Source organism: Takifugu rubripes, chromosome 10 (genome assembly GCF_901000725.2).
Source record: "Takifugu rubripes chromosome 10, fTakRub1.2, whole genome shotgun sequence".
NCBI classification, from domain to species: Eukaryota; Metazoa; Chordata; class Actinopteri; order Tetraodontiformes; family Tetraodontidae; genus Takifugu; species Takifugu rubripes.
Genome location: NC_042294.1, coordinates 3795466 through 3820616, shown reverse-complemented (window position 1 = coordinate 3820616; position 25151 = coordinate 3795466). Strand labels below are relative to the sequence as shown.

The window sequence follows — 25151 nt, the reverse complement described above, 5'->3', positions numbered from 1 at the left end:
AAAATACAGATTTTCCAGGCACAACCTGGAGCTCTTTCTCCCACCTCCTTGGCACTTTTAAAAAAAGTAAAACTGCTGGTCTAAGTGCTTTTGACACGGGTGGCCTGCTCGACTCTTGCTCTCATAACAAAACTAATATAGCAGCAGGAAAGTTCAAATGAGCAGAGAGAGCCCTTAAGTGTCGCACCTCCATTCACACCCCCGTGTAATCGCCTGCTGCACTCAGGAGTCCTTGAACAATACTCTAATTTCTTCCACTTCTTAAAAGTGCTGCCCTGACAGTGAACCTGACCTTTGACCCAGGAAGTGTCCCTCAGAGGGCCCAATAACATATTTCATTATCACAGGATTCTTGAAAATGAGTTAGTGCCATGGGCATATGGTGGTGTATGACGCAGAACGAGTGCATTCACTCATGCGTGAATGACTCAGACTTTGTGTGTATTTGTGCATTCATAGGAGAAAGAGAGAGAGAGAGAGAGCTAGAGAGTGTGTGTGTTCTTGTACTTGCGAGTGAGCAGAACAAAAGGGATTAAGCATTCTGCTGTACCGGTTGGGTGCTAATTTATGTAAATTAATGAATACCTCTGCCAATTTTGAAAAGTCAAAACCTTTTTTTATAATCTTCATTGTTGCAAAAAACAAAAAACATCAGATCTGTTGTTCTCACAAGGACAGGAACACAAGTATGTGCGTGTGTGCATGCACTCACCAGGTATAAAATTAGAATGGGGGGTGCAAGGCCTTGTCTCGCTGTTGTTGCCCAAGCACTGGTTTCCAGTGGGAAACAGGACGTCGCAGTGGCGCACACGCATCTGGGCCCCGTTGGAGTCACAGTGTGACCACCCTGACCAGCTGGACCAACTCTCTGGAGAGGGTGATCACAGGACATCTTACTGCCCTGTGTGTGTTTTTTGTTTGTGTGTGTTTTTGTGTGTGTGTATGTGTTTGTGTCCATATTCATGTGTCAGTCTCTGTGTGACCTCGGTTGTGCATCAGTCATGCATGACTGCCCTCTGAGGAACTAAAGAAAATAAGCAATGAACCTGTGATGGATTGGTGGCCGTGCTGGAACCCCGGGCTGCTTATCTGTGTGTGTGTGCGTGTGTGTATACCTGGACAGGGCTGTGTATTACACAGAGCCTCTTCAGTGTGAAGGCCCAAGCAGATGTCTCCTCCATACGCTGGAGGAGGGTTGCTGCAGGTTCGCGTCCTCATGTAGTGTCCTCCTCCGCAGGTCACAGAGCACTTGGACCATGAAGACCAGCAAGACCAGCTGCCGTCCACTAAAGCAAACATTAGAGAATTATTTTGTGCTAATACTGTAAAACAAGGGTATATCATCAGCGTACTGCTGTAGAAATCACTCCCAGGATATTTTAACTGTGATTTAAAAATAAGCAGGAAGCTAAAATCTGCTCAGCTCTTCCTGTCTGACCCCTGTCTGAACTCGACTCCCCCTGATGGATAAAGATAAATACAGTAAAGTTTCACAGCATGCTGTGAGTTAAAATCAACATTCAAAGGCCTGAAAAGTTCATGACAGCAAAAACAGAAGGTACAAATGAGTCAAGGGAGAGATGAAAAAACAAGGTGCCGTAAACTGGGCGCCACAATTGGACACGTATCAGGTTGTAAGAATATGTCATTCTGGTCAATCAATTGAATAAAACCTTTCCCTGGGGAGTGAAGTTCCTCTTTTTCCCCCAGAACCGCTTGAAAATTGCTTTTAAAGACCAGATGATGGCTAGCAGCGCAGCACAGGTAATTGAAGTTGCCAGTGGTTTTTGTCATCTCGGTGTAATTTCTCTATCACAGACTGACACGCGAGTCGATTCTTGGCCCTCGATGACGGATCATCTCATTTCCAGCACAGGCTGGTGGGGAAAAAATAGACTGGAAGACACAGCACATTCTCCCTCCTTCACGGAACTCCAGTACCTCTGAAACACTCCAGCTCCTCCCTCTCCTGCAGTTGGCCTCCCTCAAAGTGATTGCTCTCAATCCCGAGGACCCCAATTGAGCAAGCATTAGCATTCCTTGTTGCTGATGCTTGGCTAAGCTTGCTCCTTGAGGGAATAAACTTTTAAATAAACTTCTAAGAATGCGCTACAGTTCCTGTGTGCTTGGACAGATCAGGTTTAAAGCATATCTTACGGTAGCACGGAGATGTTAAAGTGCACTGAATCAGCCTTCTGCTATTGAATAAAACAGATTTGATGCTCCGACAGCCGTCCAAAGTCTTCCCCGGAGCTGATAACTACCTTCCCTATTAGCGGCCGTGCTTGAGCTGCTGGGAGCCCAATGGCTTCACCGAGTGAATTAGCAGCCTGTCAAGAAAATATCGATGCTCGCTCACTCGGCTGCTCGCACTCATCCTGAGAGATGACGACGCGCGTTCATGGTTTTGTGTTGGAGTGCCAGTGATCTACTCCATCCAAGGTGCTTGAGTGACAACTGTGTGACAGGTTTTTCTGGGTACAGGTGCATCAAGCTAAACCTCAAATTTCCACCCAGACAGCTCATTTCCCCTGTCACGTTTGGCTCATTAGAGAAACTCCAGTATCTTCTTTCTAAAGTCTAAAGAAACACATTGTCTGGAGGCTTTTAACAGCCGAATACGGCCTCCTATGGCTGACAGCGTAATTACCCCACGATGTGATTACACACTTCAGTATCGCAGGGATTCGTCCCTGATTCTTGGTGCAAATTAAGGTCTTAGTCACACCGCTTATCTGCAGCTGATTTGTGTTGTGCCTTCTGATGTGATCACGTCACTTAGGGATTGTGTTTTTATGCCCATTATACAAAGAAAAACAAGGGTGGCATTTACGGCGCACAAAGAGTAAAAACAGGACTAAATGTCTACAGGAGTGGGTTTCTTACCAGGACAGGGAGTGATGTTGCACTCCTGGTATTCCTGTGCCAGCCCCTGACAGGTCTGACCCCCGTACTTGGGCTCTGGGTTGGTGCAGGTTCTTTTGCGGCTGCGGATCCCCCGGCTGCAGTCCCTGCTGCACTGCGACCAGGAGGTCCAGGACGACCAGCCTCCGTTCATGGTGTTCCCGGAGATCCTACCGAGGCGGAGAACGTCTCCTGTGTGGGAAGAGTGTTGACAGGGTGACAGTGTTGTCAATACTTCCAGGGTACAATGTCATATCAGTGCATTTCTCTCCTCCCAGGGATGCTGTATAAAAAAAGTTGAGCTGAATTATGTGCATTTGTTTTGAGGGCAGCGCGTGAAAAGCAGCTCTCGTTTCTGAAGTGTTAGTGTTTCACTTCAGCTTATTAATGTTGAAGGAGCGCTCTCATCATTTGTGGGCATTATTTTTTTAAATACCGTTATTCTTGCAGCACAGCATTCTACAAATTCTATTCAAATTGAATTGTGAAACACCCAGTCAGTCCATTACAGAGACTCTTCGGCAGTGGAACAAAGTTTAGTCACCTAATAATTGTGATGTAATACCTGCAAGTTGGCAATATGCCATTGCTTTTAAAACCAAATGTCACAATTAAGAAGACAGTTAATACATTGTCAAATTGGTCCTTTAATTGAGTCATATTGACATTTAAATAAAGCTATATTATTGCAGAGGATGCTTTTAATGGATCACAAGAGCTTTTCAACAAGTTTTTGTTCATTTTTGAGAAACTTTGTGCACAAGCTTGAGCACCATTATTGTTTAAATATACAGCTGTATAGGGTTGGTTTGTCACTGTAGTGGAACGTTGTTGCAACATGTTCTGCCACTAATGTTATTTTAGAGAGAAGCATCTGGTTTAACAGCCCAGGAAAAAGACTTGACATGTTATAAACTACCTCTTTAAAATTGCCCAGCATGGATGTAAGCGTGTTGCTCAGAGCACATTGACAAAGAGAAATGAAAGAGGAGGCAGCCAACATGTAATTCTTGCAGCATATTGTAGTATAAGCTGCAGCGGTGGCACAGCCGTGGCATCAGACATCATCAGCGTTAACCTAATCCATCTCTAAATTCTTTCCGGCCTCCTTTTCCTGCTTCTGCAGATGGATCACTGGAACCAAGTGTGTCCCATCAATTGGCAGACGCGCCCTCTCAGACGCGCCCTCTGACTAATCTGTGTACTTCCATCTGGAATGACTCGAACAGGTGAGTCCTATTGAAATATGAGACAGAGGTTTTTATTAAACTATAATTACAGCGCGCATTCATCAACAGAAATAAGCAGAACGAGGGGGAGAGACAGAGCTTTTGGTCTTTTTCAATGAAAAGTCTGAACTAATATCTAATAATCATTCCCAGTGAAATTACAGCCACCATCCGAGCGCTTGTTTTGCAACAACTGAACTATATTCTACTTTTTGCGATAGCAATCACTGCTGTCTTCGCATAATCACGTCTGGTTGGCTCGTTTTGCTCCTCTCTTCCTTCCTGATTTCCCCTTCAGTGTCTTCACTTAGCCCCTCATCACTCCCAATAGAACACAATCCCCCCCCCCCCCCCAATCTTTCCTCTTAACCTTTGCCACCCCCCCACATGTTTTGTCAGCGTGCTCTTTTCACTGACAGATCTGTGACACTGCTGCTTTTGCCAAATGCTTGACCTCCTCATAACTAGGGACAACCTTTCTGATGCACAGGCCATCTCAACCCCAACGTGAATGGGCTCATCGACCACCCCCCTAAGCTGATTCTGAGCAGGCAGGGATATGGATGCTTCCACCTGTTGCTGTGATCCAGAGGGGCCAGACTCCTGTTCTCCTCTGGAGGTGGTGGAACTGTGCTAATGTAGCAAATCAACTGATTGTGGTACGGTAGATGCTCAATATTAAGGTAATAACCCCCCCTTCTGTGCACCCGTATTTAATATTCACACACAAGAGCATCAAAATATTCTGATAGTGTGGTGTGGTGAAAGATAATGAGTGTTATTCCTGCAATTAAGAGTGGGAATGATGAAAAACACAGCGCTGCTGGAGCCGAAGGGGTGACAGTTCACACGTGCGTCAGTTGTATTGTAAACAATACAGCAATAAGAACCATTTCCTATTCCAATGCCGTGATGGATGATCTCATCCTCTGTTCATACAGGCTGCAGCTTATTCTTCCTCTGCAGCCGGAACATTTCTGTCTGATAATGTTGTTCTGTGAGCTCCCTTCGAATTGCTGCCGGCGGTTTCAAATCTCCTGGTGGCTTTTTTCAGAAAAGCAGCGCGCCTTTCTCCCGCCTTCGCTTATTTAATTCGACACCGTCGATGTCTTCCCGGAGACACAGAAATGCAAAGCGGAGTGAAAAGGCCTGTTTTCATCTGTTTAACAGCATTAATGTCCATTTCAGTCATGGACTTGACTCACGTTGACCGGTCAGGCGTTGACCCCAGATTGACCTCATATCCTGGGTATATTGTTGATGCTGCTTCATGAGAGCTGCTCTCCATGCTGTGTGGAAGTAGGAGAGCTCACGCTTTCACACGGCAGCATGGAAGTATTGATCTGCCAAAGAACAGCAAACGAATGCTCGCTTTCCTGAGGAGAAACTAGAGGGACGCAACGCAACAACCACGCAAGAAACTAGGACACGTGTTCCTCCTCCCTACCGCTGCTCAACCTTACACCCTGCTCAAAGGCAAAACACACTATAAACAATGTTAAGAACTCCTGTGAGAGGAGAGAAAGAACCACACATGTGTGAAATAAAATGGGAGTCTGGAGGTCTACAGAGACATGAAATTCTGTGCAATCGTGAGAAAACGACAAGATGGGAAGCAGTAAAAAGATGAGTAGCGGCAGCACTGGGTGGGTGTCTACGGTAATGGGCAAGGGGGGAGGGCAATTTCCTTCGAGACAAACAGATATGAGAAATTAGGAGGTGGGGCAAAAAATGAACAGTCGTGAGTGATTTTCACACCGGAGTAACACCAGACCACACCAAGAGGAGGGGAAAAAACACTCCTTTAAAACTGGCCTGATTTCACAACTGCACATTTACTCCTCATTACTCCAGCCAACTGCTCAACAACGGCTCCCTGAGGAACAACCCACACCTCTTCATTCACTGTGTCTATTCGACCCCTTTTAAGGCATTATTGCCTCTTAAAAAAAGCCTGTCGGAACAAGCCCTGCTCAGGAAGGCAACTGCACGACACTAGACCTCAGGTGTGCTGAGTGATTCTTGACCAGGAAAACAGGCATCCTTGAGGATGAAGCAGCTAAAAGCTTGTAAAGATTGTGCAACGGCCATCAGCAGCACAACGTGCACAACTGAGTGCAGAAGCACAGAAGCTGTAAGATGTTGTTCAAAGTGTGTATTTGTGTTCTTTGCATGCATTGAAACCATTTATGTTGTTGAAAACATGCAGTAGAAGTTCAAGGTAATTTCTTCATCATTAACTTTAAATCACACTCTGCTTCCATCACTGCCAACAGCTGACGTGCAGAGTTTCTGCAAGATGGTGGGCATCAACCTTTAAAAGCTACTTATTGTTTTCACAATGTCTGCACGTGTGTGTGTGTGCCTACGTGTTTGTGCATTTGATTTCCGGAGTGTGAAACGTGATCAAGGTTTCAGCCTCTTTCTGGCAATTTAACTTTGACTGCACCATCAAAAAAGCATCTAAAGTGTTTGCCAATGCCCCAAACGGCAATAACACTACTAATAACTTTGACAAGAAAATGAAGGAGGCTAAATGTGCGGATTAACGCAGGAGCCTCCAGGCGCAGCAAGGTAAATGAAACCTTGAACTTATGAAATGTTATTTGGAAAAATGTGGATTAATTGTGACTGTGGTTTACAAACCAGGTCAACTCCAACAACAGTGGAATTGCCCGCAATCAGTGAAGCGGGCATGAATTTCCACTTTCCTCCAAAAGAATGTTCTTTCCATTAAAGACTGACTGTGCACAACTGTCGAGTTGCAAGTCCAAATATGGTGAGTTCACAGTCAAGTCGGCAGGTTGATTTTAAAGATTTCACTGTGGGAAATTGTTGCTGCACAAAGGCAGCATAAGCGGCACAGCGCTTCAATCTGCCACAGTTTCAGTAATGCATCCGCCTGGGTTGTTTACCATGACAACACCTTCCTGTCTGCATTTTACCCAGCAGCTTTGGTCGCGCATCCCCCCACTGCCCATGTTTCTTGGTGGAATTCATGCAGTTTGTTGGGGATGAAGTTGGGCTCAGGAAGGTAGGTTGTTCCAGCCACCATGGATCATTGATTAAGGGTTGGTTTTTTTCCAGTAGACTCTGGTGTGTTCTTTATCTTTAGCAAATATTGTTTGCTGTACTCCAAAAGATGCAAGCCTCAGCCAGGTGGGAAACACTAGTCCAACAGACCATGGAGGCATGTCTGCAACACAGATAGTTGAGCCATCATGCAAAACAGGCTGTGCATCGATGTCGCCTGTGTTTATACCAGGGGTGTCCAGACCAGTCTTCCAGGTCCACAAGCCAGCCAGGATTTCTCTCCTACCCGCTTCCAGCTGTGGTGAAAGTAATTACAACATGTAAACATCACAAAGTTCCCACAGAAAATTGAGGGGGGGGGGGCTTTTTTAAGAAGACAGGTGAATAGTCCACAGTTAACTCTGAATATGTGAAAGCAGAGTTGTTCATCTTTGTTGGAAGGTGCAATTGTCAAGGCCCAATGTCATTCTCTTTCCAATAGCTCGGATTTTCATTTGTGACTACAAGGTAAAATTTGTCCAATGTGTATCTTTCTTTCTAACCAGACGTACAGGGAGCATTATAGCGCTGCACAGTCCAGTCTAAAGGACAGAATACAGTAGATTCAGAGGACGTGGAAGACATACAAATAAAGCCACGACAAGAAAGTTTGGGGAATTAAGAACTTTTCTTTTCCCTTTTAAGTGGTTTTCACATGAGCACCAGTGTCTTTCCACCTCCATCATCTTCTGTACTTAAACTGAGATGAGTCTATTTTTACCCCTAACAACCCCACGCTCTGCTCTTCTCCACTTCCCTCCTCTCGGTCAGCGTTTGATGTCATTAACACCTTTTGTCTGCTGTAGTTTTGTGCCTTTCTCCTTCTCTCTTGTTCTCTTTACCCAGCTGACTGTCAGACGGAAGGTTCCACCTCAATATGAGCCTGGCCCTGCGTCAGGTTTTGTTAAAAGCAAGTTGTCCCCTTCCTCAGGCTTGTTTGGGGGTCAGGCTCTGGGATTCTGTAATGTATTCTCAGCATTAACAACATCTTACTAGCATGTATATATTAGTTTTGCTAAATTTAGCATAGGGAAAGAGCATGTTGATGCAAGAGAAAAAGCCAGGACTCTAAGGACACTGCCATGGTTTTCATTCATCAGAATAGTCCAGTGGCACCGCCTTGTCGATGCCTGACATTTGTGCAGCAAAAAAACTATTTATCATTTCCAAAGCCAAAAAGACACCAGCCTTGATGTCAAATCAGCTGAGGAGAATGGCATCTGGCTCCTCACACCTTGGAAGAATGAAGCCATCAGTCACTCACTCAGGTCTGACAACATCAGCGACTGGAGACCTCTTAATGCATCCTTTCACCTTTGCGTCTGTTTAATGGGGCTACAAATAGAAGGTAACAATTTCAAAGCCTTGCAGAGATGAAAAACAACACTGCTAAGTCACCAAAACTACCGACTGACAGGTTAACGTGCCATAAATGGAAGGATATTATTTCTATGGACATATGGCTTTATAGGAACCTGTTGGTTTGTGCAGTGTACAGAGGTTTTTGCATTTGAGGATGATTGACACACAGATAGTTGGATTGAGTCCTAACAGCAGCTGTTTGCAGGCTGGCTCATGTTAAGAAGTCTGATGGGCACTACAGAAATAAGAGCAAGAGGCCATCAGGCAAAAAGTTTATTTTAATCTGCTCTAATGTGGACTGCAACTATTAACATGCCCCTTCATTCATAACGTGCTACAGTAGCAATGAGTCCTACAATCCAAACTTAAGGAGCTTATTTTATGGCTATTTTATGACCAACTATCAGGCCTGATGACATTAATGGCAAAGAACTTCCAAGCCTCACACGAGTAACACTGTTGTATTCTCCGCCATTTTCCTCAGTCGGGTCTCTTTGGTGTGAAAGCTCATTCCACCTCTTAGATCCGCTCGGAAGGAAGAGAGGTCACGGTTGGGCTCCGCCGAAAAGCTTGGTACAATTTATTTATAGCCAGAAAGCAAATCAGAGCGAGCTATGAAGGAAAGGTAAGAAAATGGAGCAACGCAGGTGCATCATGGGTGACTGAGGAATGGAAGCTTCGTCCATGCTTCATTCACAACATTTAGAAAAAGAGGGCGTCACGTCTTTTGACCCAAGAAGCTAAATTTAAAAACCCCGAGACCGGACAAATAGAATAAATATGTAAATTAAACATAAATTTTAACAAATGGATGATTACAACATAAAGACATGTTGCATTATTTAATGACAAAATAGAGAAAAATGGTCCGTGAAGCTCTGTTTTATGAATTACATTTGGAAATATGTGATTAAATATACATGTCTATAGGGTAATTATGAAAATAGTATTTAGTTATCAGTCAAAGATGTAAAATATGTTCAAAGGGGAAAATGGGCTTACAAAAGAATTGAAGAGGGCTTCAACTAATTAACTTTGTGCTATCATTTATTCCTGATCAATGATTTGAAGTCAGTATGTTATTGAAGATCCTCATCAGGGCCCGCCTGAATCGTATATTCATCTATTTCTCATTACGTTTGGCTTAAACACGCAGTTCCAGATGGAGGAGGAATGTCTGAAATATCAGCAATGGGGACAGGACACCGGGTTAAATCAGCCTATCTCTCCCTCACAGACGAGAGTCCCAGGTGTGCATAAATGACGGTGAAACTCAGATTGTCAAATGTCAGTATTATCTGATGGCTCTGATGCTCAGAGCTACAAACAGGCTGGCATTCTATTTAAGATGAGATGTCTCTCTGTGATAATCTGGAGAGCCATGGCAGCAAATTCTACTATTGCATGTGGTTTACCTTCACACCTTCTCCTCGAGTCTGTCCTCTTCTGAAACTTTTTGCCTTTTTTTTGGCTTTGTGGATGGATTCGGGCAGATTGATTCGTTTGCCTGAGCTGGAACTGCTTTCATTGTTCACGCGTGTCTGCTTCATATGCTTGGAGGACTTTGGGGGAAAAATGTTAGTGAAACACTCTGGCTGTGTCTCCAGAACCTGCACCTGGGTCCCTCTGTTGCACCAGGAACTAAAGGAAAGCAGCAAATGTTGGATTGAGAGCTTTTTTGGATCAAATACAATTTTTTTAGCGACTCCTGTTCCTATAACGACCCGTTATATAAATTCTTTAACCAAAAAGATGAGTGTGTGAGCGTGTGTGCAGTCATAATCGAAATTCAGTCCCCAGATGCAAATAGTAAATCTTTATTGGGTGACGCGCCATTCTTTTGGGCACTTCCCTCCTTCACACAGGGATATTTACCCTGGTGGCAACATCAATATACCCCAGCTCTGTGACAGTAATTATTCTGCAATGGCAGTTTCCTTTAAGGAATGCTAAACGCTCTCTGAGGGGCTCAGCCCCCCCCCCCCCCCCCACACACACACACACACACACCTCTCCAGATGAATCACATTTAAGAATGGCAGAGACGAAAACATGGATGAGTGGAGTCCATCTCCTTTTTCTGGCAGTTATGACCTTGAACCCCTCGAGGAGTGAATCACAGTGATGCTTCCATGTGAACAATCAATGTAGCTGCACAGCGACCACATATTTGCTTTGAATATAGATGATTGCTCTGAACTATTAGATAAAGACATTAGAACGGGATCTCTGATACTACTCGGCTTTCACATTTTGCTACCATCAGCTAACGCTACATTGTAGCTTTAAAGGCTATTTTTACTTCTGTGCCTGCAGCCTATTTTTAATCTTTTATGTTAGTGCTGCACATGGGTTTACATTTAAAAAATTGTAAATATTATCCTTTCCATTTTACTTGTTTACACTGGAAGATTTGCATATAAAAATCATTAAACACAGTTTAATTCATGAAGTAGACACTGGGTTGATAATGAAGTATCTATTTTGGGGAACTGTTCCATCTTGTGCTGCTACATAATTTACACCTTAACACGCTGCGGTTACTGTTTGACATGCCTAATCTTTGTGACTATATATAGGAGACAATTGAGTTCACAAAGTGAACGTGTGCAAATAAATTAATTCAAAACCATTTTAGCATTTGTTTGAGTGTGTGAGAAGAACATACTCTGGTATAAAGAGGTCGATTAATTATCAGAAGTGAAGAGAGTCGTAGAAAAGGGAACCCCGCTGATGACGGACTTTAGGGCTAACCCCATTTCATTAAAGCAGCAGGTGGCGTGTTCATGGCGAGGTAGCATAATGGACCACCCACAGATATACTCAAAGCAGTAGCCGTAAACTACCTACAAGCCTGCTAAAATTAAAGCCGCGACTCAGCCTCCTACGTCTGCTGTGCCACCCTGCCAGTCTCTTCTCTGACACGAACGCTTCCACTCAACATCATAAACAAGTTCTCAATTAGCAGCCAGCTTGTACAAACACTTTTAGCATTCAGCGGTGGCGCTGAAGGTTTGCGGTAGGAAGAGATGAACTGATGGATAAGAAGCTGGCGTGAGCTTTTGCTGCATCGCTGGGGCAGAAAACAAGTTGTGTGCTGTTTGATTGGCTTTGAGGATTGGAAGCTCATTTACAGATCTTGCGCTCACATCAGCTGATAAAGAGGGAAACATAAACACGGGAGAGGTCATGTGATGCTGATTAGGATGTTAAACTTGGGCCAGAGATGAGAAACGCTGATGGACTCACCGTCTGTGGAGCAGCCTGTGGACCCGTCACTTGAGCAGTAACGCATCTCGATCCGCTGCCTTCCCACCTCCAGCAGACTCGGGTCGGGGATGCGAGCCTTGCAAGTATAGCGGAAGCGCTGCTCGTAATGGCCGCCATTGTCGGAGATGTTAACGGGTGTCCAGGGGGTCCAGGGCGTGGTCTTCTTCAGGTCGGGGCAGGGGAGGGTGTTGCAAGACTGATACTCCTGCAAGATGGACGGATGAAAACTTTATGACATTTATTCTATTACAAAAAACTGAGATGAGCTATCTTTCCTTTCTCAACTGTGAATTTAATCACAAAGGAATGTTCCTTTTTTTACCCAGAATTCTAAAAGGTAAAGCCTTTAACTGAGGTAGCATTTATATATGAATGAACGTTAGTTAAAGTTAGTTAGTTTGTATATGAACTTTCAAATTCCCATCATATTGTTTTTTAACCACATATGAGGTTTGGAAATTGTAATTCCAAGCATTTAGTTTTTTTGTGGGTAAGCCAGTTATCCAAAAGTCTTCTTATAATAAGAAACATCTTATTTTTGAGGAAATGGGGAGCAAATTCTAAGGGTCTTTCCAGCTCCTTCATTTTGCCAGATCTATTGCTTTTCGTTCATCCAAAAGGATGCTCTGATGAACCTCCTGAGTCTCATCCTCAGTGTTTATCTTCCCGCACACACAGGTCAAGGGCGTATTCATGACGGCCCACTCGCCAAAGGTGTTGGCGAGCGAACAAGCGGGTCACGAAAAGGTCATGATCGAGGGTCGATTCATAAAGGAGAGGACAGCGAAGAGAGAAAGGACGGGAGAGCTGACAGGAAAGGATAAAGAAGCGGCAGCTGAAGGAGTAAAAGGGCAATAACGGCGACTCTTTCTTCCAGCTGTATTGCAGGAAAGGGAAATGCTAGACTAAAGCCCCACCGGGCTCAGTATGCGAATCTCATTCAGGAGTGGAGTATATAATTTCCCTCAGCCTTTCTTAGACAATCTTTATTTGAACAGCAGTTGAAAGAAAAATAGTCCCGCTTCCCCGGAACATTATATATCATGATGTGATTGGGGAAGATAATAGGCAGGTAATGGACCTCTCTTCAGGTCAGCTAAATAAATAACAGGGTGGAGGTAGAGATACTTGAGGAGGAAATGACACCATGGGAGAAGAGGAGAGGTAGCTGCCACCCCGCCGCCCCCACTCTTGTTTATTTATGCGGAACGGCCCTTGAGTGACTGCCAGACCTTGAATAAATATGATAAGAGCTTTCTGCACATCCATCAGGCCGTCACATGGGTCAGGCTGGCTGGTCAGCTGAACACTTCCTACCTTTTCTTTTACAATTCCTCCATGTCTGCATTTATCTCTCTCTTTCTCTGCTTATGAGTGTCGCCTCATCTTTCTCGCTGTCCTTGCTCCATCTCTCCCTGTCTCTCCCTATCCACTCCAGTCTCCGCCTTCCCCCTAATGCGCTTTTCTCAAGGTACCAAGGTTAAAATCACAGGGAGGAATTTAGATTCTGTTTGGGGGCCCCGTTGATGAATGAGTGTGTCGCCTGCTTCGCACTTCCTGCCTTTCCCCATCTTACACGGTAATCATTCCCAGACATTAATATTTAACATCATCACGCGTCACAGAGCAGACCTCAATCTCTGATAATCTGCCAGTAATGAAAAGGAGAGGAGAAAAAGAGGCTCCTGGGTGTCGTGTCGTCACCTCCGCTGAAAACAACATATGGAATAAACGAGCAGAAAGAAGGCGAGCTGTCTGAGTGTGTTTGTTGTGTGAAATTGTGACAGCAGCTTAACATCGTTAATATTTAATGGGCTTTTTCCCGCCCCTGAACTCTCTTGTGACTGGTGTCAATGAGGGCTGAGATGACAATTACTGGACTCCAAAGATGTTTACAGCTGCAGACAGAGGGAGGTGGTGAGCGTAGGAAGCGCCGGACCCTCCGGAACACTTCAGCAAAATTCCTGGGAATTTCACAGTGCCGCCATATGGAGACCGCCCATGACTTTTACAAAGAAATGCAACAAGGTAATTTCTATGTGAGTAAAATGCATCGTAAGCAGCTTTAGAACAGAAGAGAAGGGTCCCCAGTGGAGGTTGTTCAGCAGAGGGACTAAAGGGCAGACACAAAGTCCAGACAAACTGCTGCAGCACCACTTTAGTGTTTCATGATTTGGATCTAAATGATTCTGGTGATGAGTTTAAAGTCCAAAGGGATCATCACGCTCCTGTCTCACTCTTATTGCATTCTACTGTACTGTAATGTACAGTTACCTCTGATTTTGCATTCATTTTACAACTATATGTTTCAGATATAAAGATTAGATACTGTTGCTGCCTCAACAGAAGTGATTTCTGACACCGACAATAATAAAGTCAACTTAATCATGTTCGGGATGTCAGGTGGGTCAATCAAAATCGTTTAAAATAGGGCACATTTCTGTGCATAGCTTTATGGTTTTTGTCTCACAGCCAGCTCAATAAGTAAATCTTTATGCTCAAAGATCTTATGTCGCTCCATGATATCAGGTAGATAAATTCATACAAATCAGAATGAAAATAAATCCTTGAAATCTCTTTTTAAAGCAGAAGGTTTTGCTTGATGAATGAACGTAATTATGGTCTGAGGGACAATCGTGATGGCCCAATTATTACCTCAAACAGATTTATTTTTAAAAAAACGGCATGCTCATGTTCAAAGATATCATGAATACACTAAGAGGAGTTGTGATTTGGGTAGATACATTCTCACTCTGCAAACTGCAGCTGAATTAAGAAAATTTGTTCCTTCTCCAACGCTGCTCTACTTTATTTATGAAAAAAGTCCAATAAAAATAGCTGAACGCTCTGAGCAGCGCTGTTAAAAAGGCACATACTGGCACATGGATACGCATGCGCTTGTTAGCATTAGCTTTGTACAATCTATAGGTCCAAGGTATGAAAAATAGAGAGAGAAGGTTAAAGACCCATAAAGTTGAGGGACAGTGGACAGTTTATTGCTTTTTTGGTCTCTTATATTGGTTATGCAGCTGAATACAAAATCAGAAATAATCAAAAACCATCTTCTCGCTTCCAGGGAGGTGTTTTTATGACCTTTTGAATAATGCATTAAAAATGAACCTGAAGATGTGAAATAAAAAAAGTTTTCCATCTGAACAAACAGGAAGAAAGCTGGAGCAGGGGGGACTCACTCACTCACTCACTCACTCACTCACTCACTCACTCACTCACTCGCTCACTCACTCACTCACTCGCTCACTCGCTCACTCACTCGCTCACTCGCTCACTCACTCGCTCACTCGCTCGCTCGTTTTGGAGGAATTTATTTAAATGAGCTCTCTTATTCGGCACCATTGCTGCATGGGAGCGTAGATATGCATGATGGGTAAATACAGAGGAGCGCGTTGCTTTACAATAGCTTTAACAGACATCTGCTCAGAGACCAACAGCAATGTAGCTTCGCTTAATGTGGCTTTGCTTAATGTGGCTTCGCTTAATGTTCTCTACAACTGCATGCCAACGGTCGGCATGGACGTTAATAATACAATTCTGAATGTCTATGTGTATGGATGAAGGAGGGATTCAGATGGCTCACCTCCGACTAGCAAACGGCTCCTGCTTATTTTTTGAAAGTGTTGCTACCCTGGGTGCCAAAATCGTTAAAGCGGTGTCCTGTTTGCAGAGTGGGGAAATTTTGCTGGGCTTTACAACTTCAAAGGACTGTCTGATGGTCAATGGTTGGGGATGGTTAAGGTTAAGTTAAATATCTGGGCAATGCAATTGTCAATAAAAGGCAACAAAGATATAAATGTGAGGATGTGTGTGCACATGTGTATGTGCATGTGTCAGAGAGTGTGACTGGGAAGTACCAGACCATTCTGATGAGTGTGAAGATTGAAATCCACGGTGCGTTTGTGAGGAGGTACAAAAGACTCTCTGTGCTGTCTGGCCAACTGTGGGAGGTGAATAATAAGAAGTCAGGCCCTTTGAGCTTTCCACCCTCGTTATAGTCATTCTGCTCTGACCTGCTGTGCGTGTCTGTGAGGGAGAGAGCAAACATGGAGGCCGGTGAGCAGAGCTCAGAGGCTTCCCTTAACGGTCCAGATGTGATGGAAGAACCCTCTTTGGCGTCTCAGAAAAGTTCGACTGGCACACTTGTGAGAAGTTGATCCTCCCCCTTATCTTTTCACCGATCTGATTCCATGATGACAACACTGTGTGTTCACATGCCAGGCTACCCACACAAACGCCAGGTACTTCATTTGACAGCCTGGCTGTGCTGCAGGATTTTTCGCATATAAATAAAAGAGCTTTGGTGCCATTAAGCAACTCTGCACATCATTACGTTTGGATGGAGCGTATTTACTTCATTTTTTTGAGATTTAGTAGAAAATAATGGGCCTTTTTGATCTCTAGAAGTGGGAGAAGTGCACATAAAACACCAGAGACAAGTCTGAAGCTAGGAATGAACACTAATACCAGCACGGTCTTAGCAGACAAGTTGTAAAAATACTTCACAAATTTTATCAAAACTGGCAATTTTTTTACATTAGCAAATGTATTTGACTGCATTGAAGCAAGGCATTTGAGTCCTTTGCTCTGTTTAATGGTGGTCGATCTTGAGTGAGTGAAGTGTTGTTAATATGAAACGTCAATTTGAAAATGCACGACTGATTCATTTACTCAAAATAAAAGGAGAAATTAAAATTTGCCACTCTCAGAGAGATGAAAATTGTCTTAACATTTTTGGTTTGGAGAAAGTGCTGCTTTTATGGGGCCACTCAACCCCAGCGGGAGCCACCTTGGGCTCAGCCTTCAAATCACATTAAGTAATATGTCTGTGTAGATTCTCAATCATCCAGGTCATTGTATCCAAGGTAGTTTTCTATGTCAACTGGACTGGGTTTCTTCTCTTGAAGACGTTTCGCCTTCTATCCAGAAGGCTTCTGGCTTCTTACTCAAATGGGTGTTCAATGAATCTTGTGCTGTGCACACTCATGACATTTACTTTCTCCTTCTTTGGCCAGTTTTATGCATTTGCTGCACAGAAAATAATGTAAATCCTGATGTATTAGCAGTAGATCTTTATTGTTCATTCTGGAGAAGATCTTTTTAGCTCATGAGCTCTGCAGTCACATCTGAACAACATCATGCAGGTGACACCATGTGGAGTCCAACTACTCATAACTTTCTTTTCAGAGGACTGCACCTTAGATAAATCACTTTTCAATACGAAGACATGTTTTTTACATTGAGTGCGACGTTGGGGAGGATGGGGTGGGATTAAACACAAGGTCAACCTGCTAGAATCTGGCTTCCCCTTCATTCTCCGCCTCTCCAGCATCTCAGGGGGATTCCAGCCTACATGCACAGGAGTGCTGATGAAGTCGCAGTCAAATGTCTTCTCGCATCAGCAAAGTGAGACATTGAGCACCTTGGGACGAAATATTTCTATGTGTAAAGCCTATGCTTGGGGCGATGGCACACAGGACGACATTAGGTAGCGTTTAAAGCTAAATCACCTCTTCTGTTTTCGGATCACAGCTACAGCAACATTTACTTCAGATCCAAAAGTAATTTTTGGTAAAGCTGAAATGTCCCGAACTTCTTCTGTATCTGATTCACTTCAGCGATCAGTAAGAAATCAGACAAACAACATGTGCCTGGTTTTGAAATGAAGTTTCAAGTATTGGTATTACTCATGGGGCCTCGTGTCTGACATTTGTGTGAAACACGAAGCAGATGTAAGCTCGCCACTGTTGATCAACGCCTGGATGCTGGGACATCAGCCCTGACAGCTCGATGGAACAGCGTGTGCACAATATGTGCACGTTGGAGACAATTGTCACATCCGGTCTCAGCAGGGTGTCGGGTCCTAAAAAAGTAGCTGCGACAACAGAAGCGTGTGTCTGATTAAAAGCGAGTGGGTGTGTTTAATGTAGTCAAGTCAAATGTAGATGTATCTGGGGGAAGGAAACGCTGACAGATGGCACATTAAAAAACAAACTACATCACTCTTTTAACTTTTTTGTGACGGCATTTTTCTTTCTTTGAGCGCCGAATGCAAATTAAGTATCAAAGGAAGGCATCATTCTCTTTCAAATGCAGTTATACCTCACGCAGCGTTGTGTTTTACAACCTAGGAGCGTAAAGTGCTTCATGAGCCAACACCTGTGCCATTAAGTGGCAGCAAATTCTACCTTGATCTGAAGGAGCACAAGTTGCCAAAGCAGTAGAAATCCGAGTCCTCGGCGGAGCAGAGACCATACCTGTGAAAGTGGTGTGTAATTACAGCCCTGGTGGCCCCAGTTAGGTCCAGGTACCCAGTGTTCAAAGAGTGAGGGTGAAAAGAGAATTCAAGTAAAGCAAATCAGGCAGAACGCTGACACCACCAATGGAGTATCAGCTAGCAGCTGTACAGCCTGGGTGAAAGGGACAGAGCTGCGCTGAGCTTTAACAGGTTGATCTCTTGACCTTTGACACTGACCCTGAGTCAGCATGTCATTCTAGAATGTTGCCTCCTTGTAATGACAGCGAAACCGTCCCCCCCCCCCCCCCCCCCCCCCAGCAGACGCCTCTGAATCCTCAGCGACAACTCCCACTTCTGGGGTTTTCCGGTTATATCGAAAATACCCACGATGCAACACAGTCGTAAATGAGCTGCATTCCAATGATGCCTCAAACCCCCTTGGTGTGCCGTGTCAAAAATAGAGCCGCTACCAGATGAACACGCGCAGAGGCCCACGCACCACCAAAAGTTACTGAGCGAGTACTTAATAGTGACTTAATGAAAGGTCAGCCATTTTATTTAACTGTTCCAAACTTACTAATGTGAAATGGGCAATTATAGGATATTATATATGCTCCTGAGGTTGAGAGGGCATGTGTGGGATGGATCATAATGCTGGCAGAGTAATATTGAGCTTCACAATGGACCATTACACAACCTGTGGGATGGGATGTGTTCTGCTGCCTGTAATCTGGGTTATTAAATGCTGCTTTATCAGCATTTATCAGTTTTTTTTAACTGTCTACAACAAGATTTGTCAGAATTTAAACAAACGGCATCTCCAAATCTTTGGCTGTAGCTCATTTTTTTCCAATGTTACAGCATTTTAAGCCCACCCTGCATCCACAAGCCCCTGACCTATATTCTTTAATCCATTTGGTAGAGGGACATGAGAAAAAGCTGGTGTAAAAAATAGCAGCAGCACAAAGACAAATGGACACATTTCAGCATTTCCTTGCATCATCCGAGCGTTGGGGGAAAGCTCTGTGGTGGATATTATCCCTGCTCACACATGGGAAATGTGAATACCATCTGCCTGTGTGGTATTGGTGACAGGTTCTGCGATGGCCAGAGGATTTAGGGGCATTAAATGTTCTGACTGTTAAATGTGCCGACTGTTCAGGAACTCAGAAGATGTCACCGTGTGACATACCTGACCGCACCCAGGACAGTCATCGCCATTCTCGCAGGTTCTGCGACGCGATTGGATGCCTCCTCCACAAGCCACTGTGCAGCGTTCCCATGCCGACCAGGCTGACCAGTAAACATGCGGAGGGCAGGGGAGGTGCTCGTTGCAGTACCTGTGAAGGTAGACAGGGGTTCAAAATGGATTCACTTTGATTTTCTAACTAGTTTTAAAGCAATCAGAAAACTGTTGTCATGGTGACCTGGTGTCCAGGCTACAATAGTTCTACTAGCCTATATGTGTCAAACTCAAGGCCCGCGGGCCATATCCGGTCCGTAATACAATTATATCTGGCCCGCGAGATCATTTTACATTTATCTAATATTATTGTTAATAATGGCCCAGCGTTATGAAGCGCTGATAACAGACAAACTACAGATCCCATAATGCAGCGCAACAGCTGCCTTGCCTGATAGGTTACGTACCTGGGAACATTCTCGTGTCATTCAAGTCAAGCGTATGTTAATGCTTGCAAACCTATTGTAACATCAAACCTTGCCCTTAACAATGGTGAAAAGAAAAGTTGATTCTGAAAACAGAGCCTTTCAAAACTGATGGGAGGCAGAGTATATGTTTAACACTGCCGGTAAATCCGTATTATTTGTGGAGCTAATATAGCTGTAATTAAGGAATTTAATCTAAGAAGTAACTTTGAAACAAAACATCAAGACAAGCTGAAAAAACTGAATGCAGAGCAGACGCTACAGAAAGTAGAAGAGTTAAGAAGAATCGTAATAATCTCAGCAGATGTTTTTCACCAGAGTGAAAATGCAAAATGAAGAGAAGTGGCAGAAGAGTTAACCAGATCAGGCCGGCCATTTACCGAGGGAGAGTTTCTGAGGAACTGTATGCTGAAGGTGTACGACGTCTTGTGTCCAGACAAAAAGCAGATGTTGGCAAATGTAAGCCCGAGTAGAAATACAGTTGCTGATCGGGTTTGTGGGTTTTTGCTAGAAGGCAAAATTTTATTTATATTTCCTGGGGTTTTTGGACCATGCTCATATTTTGAATTTGTTTGATTTTGACAGGAACATTTTTGTGGACAGCAGAAATATTTAAAGATATTAATATATTTTTTAAAGTTTAAAAAATGGCCCATGAGCAAAGCAAATGTTGTTTTTACTTATGTTATGTTATTTACTTATGTTTTTTTTTCCCAGCATGTTCATAGTTGTACCTCTTTATAATTTTGACAAGAAATATATTTATATAGAGCAAAGTATTGTAAGTTATATAAAGTTTACATTTTTTTTATTGTAGAATAATATTCCTGTCTGTTTTTATTCCTATTCGTGTTCAAAAACATTTACTTTTAGTGTGTTAAATAAATGTTTATCCTGTTCGGCCCGCAATCTAAAGTGTGCTTTGAGTTTTGGCCCCAGGTGCAATTGAGTTTGATACCCCTGTACGAGCCTATAACTAGAAACAGCCCAATCTTCGAGTGATCTCTGGACAATCTATTTTTAATTTAAGAACAAAAGGGAATTTATTTATGAACTATTTAAATAGCAGTCATGCTGCTTCAGACCAATGAGCGGCATGAGAAGAGATGTCAAAGAGTTTCAAAAGCCGAGGTTTCTGTTTGCTTTCAAAGAGAATAACCAGTTATTACCTTGTGTTATGTTTCAAATAAATCAAATATCAGATACTGTTTTTATTTCCACCCACATTACTTCTGGTCCAGGAGCCTATTATTCAAAAAAACTCTGGAGTCTAAAAATGTTAAAACTGAAAGCCAGTTTCACCGAAACTTCTTGTTACCTTAAAAAACCAATGATTTCTACTACTTTTATTTCTGTTTCTGACTGAATAAAAAACTTTGGAAATTGATTTTTTTTCAAGGTCAGAAATACAGAAATAAATTACCTGAAGGAAACAACAATTGATACTGCAGCCCCCGATCACATAACTCCTGTACTGGCGTCTCTTCATTGGCTGCCCGTTAAATTTAGAATAATTTTTAAAAACCTTCTTTTGACCTACAAGGTCCTCAGAGGCCTAGCTCCATCCTACCTGGTTAGGGTTAGGGCTAGTGACACCTTACCAGCCCAATAGACCGCTCCGCTCTTAGAATGCTGGTCTAGTTGTGGTTCCCAGAGTCTCCAGGAGTAGAATGGGGGGCCGAGCATTTAGCTACCAGGCCCCCCTGCTATGGAACCAGCTCCCTGTCCAGGCACGGGAAGCTGACTCCACTCTACTTTTAAAATTAAGTAGGCTCAAGGTTTCTTCCTGTTAAAGGGGAGTTTTTCCTTTCCACTGTTGCTTGTCTGGGGTTAGGCCCTGGGATTCTGGAAAGCATCTTGAAACAATTTTGATTGTAAAAGACGCTATATAAATAAAGATTGATTTGATTTGATTACAGGAGACAAAGTTGTGTAAACACAATCGAGTCGCCCTCAATCTAATTTTAACATAAGGTTTAAGTTTAAAGGGCAAGTTTTAGGTCAAAGAAAAGCTGGGATACTTCCTGTGATTGTGTCATAACGGATGAGGCATTCGCATCATTTGACATGTTCTTATTAAAAAATGGTAAGTGCTGCTTACTGTCATTACCGACTCGTGCGCTGCACTCTCGAGAACGAAATGACAGAAGCTCTAAGGTGTATCTTGCCCGTCTTTGGGTTGTCTTTAGTGGAACGGATTCTTTAACTGGCAGAATGGTAACTGCGCTGGGAAAAAGGGTTTTGTGACCTTTCCGAGGACTTGAAGTAGCTTCAAAGGGTTCCTACCACAAGACAGGGATGTCTGAAAACACCCGTAAATTTCTAAACAAACCCCAGCATATTTTTGGCATGTGGCTCTGAGCCTCATGGGACAGTATGGACCTGACCGTTGCTGCTGCAGACGTGTCTGTTGGACAGTTCTGTACACGTGTCATTCCTGTGTCACACAAGCACATGTCATCTATGAACTTTATAAACCTTTACATGTGTTGCGTAAATCACTGGCAGGACCTATTAAGTCAGTCAATTGCATGTTTTTATCGTAACGTCAATAAGGTCAACATCACCAACCTGCCACTTGGGGAAAACTTGTGCTAAAATAGCTTTGATTTGTGTCTCCTCCCGGTATTCTGGCTGAGTAATTCCAGTCTACAAGTCCTAGAAGCTCCTCTGCTGCGAAAGCTAGCTCAAAAGGAACATTTGGTAAACAGAGGTTGTAAAAATCCTTAAAGCAGAGTGCTCCTCTTCCACGGTTCCTAATCTGCACGCTTGTAGCGGGATGAAGGGAAACACGTGCGGGAGTGAGGAGCGGTCTCGCAGAAGCTTGAGGAAATAAGAAGACATACAATTCATGCATCACAACTGGTGCGCCGAGTCGATATATTCCTGCAGTGCAATGAAAAGCTGAAAAGATCGATTCCAAACAGATTTAGGCCTTCAAAGTCGATGCTCCCTCCCCAGTTTGGACAAATCAGAGGCTTTAGTCTCAGTATTTAGACTGATCCCTCGTTCTTTAGATACGGGCTTGCAGTGCTGAGACAAAAAAAGCTGCTAATTACTCACTGTGGACTGTGTAAGCAGTGTGGACCATTTCAGTTTGCTGAGGGTAATACCGACAGAAGGTTCATTAAAGCGAGCGTAATCAGATTTAAGCCCACTGTGCTGCTGTGTATGGGATTTAATTAGGGGGACAAGTACATAAAAAACTTTACAGGCTTCAAATAATCAAAGACAAAAGAAAAGGATCAGGCTTCAACAGAACTAAAACTATTATTTTGCAGTAGGCATCTATCAGCAAACAATCAAACATCACGACAGATCACGACCCTGCCAGAGTTTAGACATTACCAGAGAGGTGTGGCCAACTGTCAATAATGGTGAGTCTGGTGCTAATGCCAAGAAAAAGTCCAGAAAAGGTTAAAAAAAACATTGTGAGCCCTTCAGAGAGCTTGAGGTAAGTTAATGAATGTGTACACTTCAAAATCGTTACTGCTCTTCAATTTGTGTCACAATACACGTCCGTTTATTGCTCCCACGCATCAGTTTCTCATCCTGAAGTTTAAAGGAGGGACAGCTGCAGTGTGGCGCCTGCTAATGCTAATATCGTGGGTGTCACCATGTTTAACAGATGCTTTAAAAATAACAGAAAGTTGAAGCCTTACATCACTATGTATGCAAGTACTAAAACATGTAAATCAGATCAGCATCAGATCTGACTTATCTAGATGTTAATACCACACACATGCACGTTCTGACAATTCTATCCTCTCTTCAATTCTATCCTAGGCTCACTCGGTGAAATCCTAGCTCATCGCCATACTTTAATTTCTTCTGCTTCACTCTTCTTCCCACTCCTCACACCCCCTGACCATCCTCCTGCCCTCAGAACTGCTCCCCAACTGATCCAAGGTGTTTTGAAAAGCTGCATGCGGGGAGGAGAGATGAAACAAAGGAAAAAAGAAAACAGGGAGGTATTGTAGAAAATGGCCTTCTGTGGCCTCGCATGTCATCCAGAGTATTTTTGGGTCTCCTTTTTGGTAGGTTTATGTGAGAAAGTGGACCATGGCAGCCAATTCATATTCTCCTTTGCCAGAAAAGAGGCTCTGGAGCATCATGGGAAGGTGGGGGATTACAGGAGGGGGTGAGGTATTGAAAAGTGCAAAAAATAAAAAATAAAAATGGAGATGGCGGTGAAATAGAGGTTCAGCCTTGAGGGCTGACTAAGTGAAACCTCTGAACTATTTATTTGCCTTCTCTTTCTCATTCATGGTGGGATTTGAAATAAAAACCTCAGCACGGTGCCTTCCAGACTGCTTCAGTTCAGTGGGAAACACCAGTTTCTATTAAAGAGGACTTGAGAATAGTCAGAAAGGCACCTAACATTGTAATAGAATTAATTTGGCAACAAAGTTAGCAACAGCATTGACATTATTTTTTATCTGGGCTGCTTTTTATGTCTCTTTTACTTGTTTTTTTTCCTATGCTGTAAATCACCCAGAAAGCACACTGACATCAAGGTGATTATGCAATACTAAAGCCTGTGAAGCCCCAGAACTGAGGGCTCCATCTGTGTCTGTGAAAACCAGATAATTAGCCAAGAACAGGCGCTTGCTTTAATTGGCTGCCACCATTAGACAAAAGTGGAGGTTGGGTGTGGCCGGGATGAGGTGTTGTACGTCAAAATGGAAGTGATGGAATCGCATGCATACAAGTACAAAGGGCATGTCTGCTGTGTTTGTAGGAAAATATCAAGAGTGAGGGGTTCTACCTCTCCTCGCGGTTCTGGCCCACGCACACTCGTCCACCGTGGCGCGGGGTCGGGTTGCTGCAGGAGCGCTGGCGGACTTGGAAGCCGATGCCACAGCTGGTGCTGCAGGGAGACCAGGAAGTCCAAGGAGTCCAGGCTCCATTCCTGCAGAGAAGAAACAATTTTTATTGTGTTTAATTAAAACAAAAAGGGGAACCAGAACCATGGCTGCCTCTCCTTTCCTTTCCTCTCCTCTCCTCCTCACCAAGTAGATCAGTGATGTTATTTCTTGTGTAGTTTTTCTGCCCCCCCCCCCACCCGTATCCATCTACAGGTATCACCGCCTTCATAGTTGTATGCTGACCTACTGACCCACTCAATTCTACCATCAGTTTATTATAGTTAATATAATTAATGTATTTCATTGATCTCTGCCTAGTCTCTCCTCTACCTGTACCCCTACCCTTCTCCTCTCTCTACCCATACCCAGGAGGGTCCTCCTATATGAGCCTGGTCCTGCTCAAGGTTTCTTCCTGTTAAAGAAGAGTTTAACCTTGCCTCTGTTGCTTGTTGGGGGTCATGCCCTGGGATTCTGTAAAGCGCCTAGAAACAATTTTGATTGTAAAAGACGCTATATAAAGACTGATTG

General features: G+C 43.6%; 1 protein-coding gene across 10 annotated transcripts in view; it reads right to left on the bottom strand.

Annotated features, from left to right (window-relative positions):
* Positions 1–25151, bottom strand: part of sema5a (sema domain, seven thrombospondin repeats (type 1 and type 1-like), transmembrane domain (TM) and short cytoplasmic domain, (semaphorin) 5A) — a 91955-nt gene that overhangs the window by 8649 nt on the left and 58155 nt on the right. For 9 of the 10 annotated variants that reach the window (XR_003889830.1, XR_003889829.1, XM_029842850.1 and 6 more), the window contains 6 exons: positions 24524–24667; positions 19280–19427; positions 11817–12042; positions 2887–3096; positions 1116–1286; positions 713–868 (listed from right to left, as the gene is read on the bottom strand). Coding sequence is in view for 8 of the 10 variants with exons in the window: in XM_029842850.1 (XP_029698710.1) it covers positions 713–868; positions 1116–1286; positions 2887–3096; positions 11817–12042; positions 19280–19427; positions 24524–24667 (1055 nt within the window). In the remaining 2 variants the exon portion in view is untranslated. The remainder of the gene's footprint in view (positions 1–712; positions 869–1115; positions 1287–2886; positions 3097–11816; positions 12043–19279; positions 19428–24523; positions 24668–25151) is intronic. The other variant, XM_029842853.1, reaches the window with a different exon arrangement.